The sequence below is a fragment of the Dromiciops gliroides genome, chromosome 1 (assembly GCF_019393635.1).
Source record: "Dromiciops gliroides isolate mDroGli1 chromosome 1, mDroGli1.pri, whole genome shotgun sequence".
In the NCBI taxonomy this organism is placed as follows: Eukaryota; Metazoa; Chordata; class Mammalia; order Microbiotheria; family Microbiotheriidae; genus Dromiciops; species Dromiciops gliroides.
This window is the reverse complement of record NC_057861.1, coordinates 237931650-237935826: the sequence shown is the minus strand read 5'-3', so window position 1 is coordinate 237935826 and position 4177 is coordinate 237931650. Positions and strand designations below refer to the sequence as shown.

Genomic DNA, 4177 nt, shown 5'->3' with positions numbered 1-4177 from the left:
TTCTGTGCTGGGGAAAAACTAGGTTAAGAACACTGCTGAATAATCAAGGTTTATTCATGTATTATCTATTCTCTTAAGGTTTTTTTTTTTCTGCAATGAAATTTGTTAAGTGCCTAAAATTATTTCAACCTGATTACTCAAAAGCCAGTGGTTTGTTTTCAGGGTAGGACATTATTATGTGGTGCTTTTAAAATATAGCATTAGCAAGATATTAGTTAAAATTTCCAAAGTGTTACTACATTTAAGATATCCTCTTCCACTATTCAAAAAGGAAGAAAGAAAACAACTGTCCATTTGTTCTTGATGATAGGTACCATACAATGAAGGCTTGCTTTTCTGGTTTTGTTTTTTGTACATGATAAAGAGCAGAACCCTAGTATGAGTAATAATGACTGACTGTGTTGCAATGACAAACCTGCTGGTTTGGCTCCCACTTCAGTGCTCAGGTTTGCTTTGTGAAACAGAGGAAACTCTGGGCTGTTGAAATAGTGCAAGACTTCTGGTTGGATGAATCAGCATAGTTACCTCTAAAATCAACTTCTGTTTTCTGGGGACTTCGATTTTTCAATTGTACTGGTTTTCTAAGTGAATTCTGCCAAAGAAAATAGCAGCAAAGTTGACGGGGAAATTACAAGGTCTGAGATCCATTTGTCAAATGACCAAAAGAACCGAAAGAAATTTCAGGTGAATATCACCTTTATTGTGGCCATATTTTAGTGAATAGAAGTTTTCAGAGTTTGTAACAGACCTGTCTAACATCAAGGTAAGTCATACCTAAACTTTAAAGGAAGTAAATATATAGATTTGTGAATCATTTGCATAGGTCTGGTAATGAAATCCATGACTGCTGATGAGGTGACCAAGAAAGTATGAAGTATAGAGAAGAGAAGAGAGAGGAGAAGAGGGTCTATGATACTATACAGATCCTCTGTGCCTTTGGCTGTCTAGACATAACTTTAGTTGTTGCAAGTAGAGGAGTGCAGTAGTGCATTTGTAATCATTCATCAGTCAATAACATTTATTAAGTGTCTGCCCTGTGCCAGGCACTGTGCTAAATGTTGGGGATGCAAAGAAAGGAAAAAATACAGTCCCTGGTTTCAAGGAATTTGCAATCTAACCAAGGTAGCTGGATTTGGGTTTCTTTAAATCGTCTTCCAAGGGAAACCAAGAGTCTCCTCGGACAATGTATTTTTAAACAGGTTCATTTTTTTCTCTTTAGTAATTTATTATTTTCACCTCATTAATTATACTGTATTCCTGTAATTCATCTTTTATCTACCAATTTGCAGAGTTGTAAAGTTCACACTGGTGAATAGAAAAAGGCCAGAATAAATTTAAAGATTAAAAACAAGTAGGGGGCAGCTAGGTGGTACAGTGGATAAAGCACTGGCCTTGTATTCAGGAGGACCTGAGTTCAAATCCATCCTCAGACACTAGACACTTAACTAGCTGTGTGACCCTGGACAAGTCACTTAACCCTCATTGCCCTCCCCCCCAAAATCCCCCCAAGTTATATAGATCCGTGAATCATCTGCTTAGAGATTATTGTTTATGGCCAAGAGAGAAGAGAAGAGATCTTCTTTGCCTTTGTCTATCTAGACATAAAACTTAAAGATGAGATTCATGGCAAATAATGCTTTATTTTTAAATTATATATATATATATATATATATTTTGTGAGGCAGTAAGGGTTAAGTGATTTGCCCAGGGTCACACAGCTGGTAAGTGTTAAGTGTCTGAGGCCAGATTTGAACTCAGGTACTCTTGAATCCAGGGCCAGTGCTTTATCCACTGCGCTACCTAGCTGTCCCTATAATGCTTTATTTTTAAAAATATATATATATATATATTTCTTTTATTTGATTATCTCAAACCACTTTATAGATATAAATTCTTATTCCATACTTTTAAATCATGAAAGGTGATAATTAACTGTGTTCTCTGGACTCCAGTTATATTGATAGTACTCTAGAACTCAAGAGATCTTGTTCTTGTTCTTGTTTGTCCTTCATTCTCAAAGAGGACCATCACATCAGGAGATGATATCATGACTTGTGGTGAATTGGACTAAAGTGAAGGAGAGCTGTGCAAAGTTACCAGCCCCACTCTCTCCTTCAGAGCCATCTGGGTCTGGTGGGGAGATACACATTAGGACAAGTGGAGATGGCCCCAGAAGAGAGCTTAGAGATCATAGACCATTTAATGGATGAAGAAACAGTGGCCCAAAGAAATGAAGTCACCCAGCTAGTTAGTGACAAAACCAGCACTAGAACCCAGGTCTCAATTCCACAAATTCCCAATTCCCAGTCAGACCCAATCCAACCCAGCAAACACCTCCTATGTGCAAGGCACCATACAAGGTGCTAAGGACATAAAGACAAAACAGAAAGTAGTGCTAGCTCTCATGCACTTTATGTTCTACTGGGGAGGATTTATTTCTGCTGTACCACACTATACGATTATCGAGAGAGTAGCAACAAATTGATCTGTTTTCTCTCCTCTTCTCAAACAACACAGGTTGTAAACATGCTCTGGGGATTTTTCTTGCTGCTCTTTGGAGCTGCCCTCACCCAGTTTAGCTGCCCCCAGAACTGCCTTTGCAGCCTTTCACTGACAGATTGCCGCTTGGCCAACCTCTCTGACATTCCCCGGGGAATTGCTCAAGAAACTGAGACCCTCTTTCTGAATGAAAATCACTTAACCCAGGTTCCGCCCGGAGCCTTTCAACCCTTCGTCAATCTAACTTTTCTTGGCTTGTCCTACAACAAACTCTCCTTGCAGAATGATACCTTTGATGATATTGGCAAAAGCATCCTTTCCCTGGATCTGGCTGGCAACGATTTGACAGAGCTGCCACCTGCCTTGTTTCAAAACACAAAACAACTTGTTTGGCTAAACTTGGCTGAAAACAAACTGAGTGCACTCCATGGAAAGATTTTTGCCTCCTTGGAAAGACTTACTTACTTGGACCTCTCTCAAAACAGCCTGCAGTTGTCAGCAAATATATTTGTGGGTCTTTCTCGGCTAGAAACCTTAATGATGCCTGGTAATCATCTTCACGTGGTCCCTGCAGGAATTTTTGATCCTATCCCTAACCTGAAGATCCTTGATCTTTCCAATAATGAAATAAGCAGTTTACCAGAGAATTTATTTGAAAACTTGACAAACCTGAATGACTTGCTCCTTGACAATAATAATTTCAAGAAGATTCCATTTTCTGCATCCACTCTCCTCCCCACCTTAGAGCATTTCTCAATTTCTAGGAACAACATCCAAAATATTTCTTCCCTTTCATTCATTGGCAATTCTAACTTAAGGAGGCTTGACCTGTCAAATAATTTAGTGTCTGATGTTCCCTCTCATTTCTTCTCAGTGTTTAAGCAGCTGGAGTTTCTTAATCTTTCTGGAAATAATATAAACATTCTTCCAGGAGATATCTTTGTAAATAACACTCAGCTAGCATTTCTGTATTTGGACAGAAACAAGTTTCACACCCTACCTGTTTTTTTGGGTCTTCAAAGACTTATAGAGTTAACGCTCTGTTGCAATGGTATAGAAAGCTTGCCCAGAGCCTTCACAGACAAAATGTATGAATTAGAACTACTGGATCTTTCCAACAACAATATAACAGAGACTGAAGGGCTGAATTCTAATATAACACGAGTAATTTTGACTGAGAATCCAGTCTGTACAAACTTGATGGTTTTCAAAACACATTGTTAAAAACCCAGACTGTAGCAAGGCAAAAATAAAGGGGATAAAAATGGCTGTGCTAATTAGGTATTTTTTTTAAATTAACAAACATTGTTATTTATGGGTTTGAGTTCCAAATTTTATCCCTCTTTCCCTCCCTCCACTCCCCTCTCCCTGCCGCAGTAAGCAATCAGATATGGGCTATACATGTGCATTTTTGTGTAAGAAAACTTGAATAAAAGGAAAAAAAAACAAAAGAAAGTGAAAAATAGCATGCTTCAGTCTGTGTTCAATCAATATCTGTTCTTTCTTTGGAGGTGGATAGTATGTTTCCTCAATAGTCCTTTGGGATTGTCTTGGATCATTGTATTGCTGAGAATAGTCATTCACAGTTCTTCATCAAATAATATTGCTTGGTTCTGTTTACTTCACCATACATCAGTTCATACAAGTCTTTCCAGACCTTTCTGAAATCATCCTACTT

At 38.2% G+C, this 4177-nt stretch overlaps 1 protein-coding gene across 2 annotated transcripts; it reads left to right on the top strand.

Moving 5' to 3' along the window:
- The first annotated feature begins 556 nt into the window (after positions 1–556).
- On the top strand, positions 557–3901 carry LOC122735406 (leucine-rich repeat-containing protein 15-like). 2 transcript variants are annotated; one of them, XM_043976934.1, is made up of 2 exons: positions 557–684; positions 2518–3901. In XM_043976934.1, the coding sequence occupies exon 2, from the start codon at positions 2527–2529 to the stop codon at positions 3721–3723; it is 1197 nt and encodes a 398-aa protein (XP_043832869.1). In that variant the 5' UTR covers positions 557–684; positions 2518–2526; the 3' UTR covers positions 3724–3901. The 2 variants fall into 2 exon arrangements, with proteins under 2 accessions (XP_043832869.1, XP_043832868.1); XM_043976933.1 differs by having other exon boundaries at positions 588–763.
- Positions 3902–4177: the final 276 nt, after the last annotated feature.

What these genes read in the sequence shown, in the direction of transcription:
- LOC122735406 (XM_043976934.1), top strand. Translation starts at nt 2,527, where the DNA reads ATGCTCTGGGGATTTTTCTTGCTGCTCTTTGGAGCTGCCCTCACCCAG.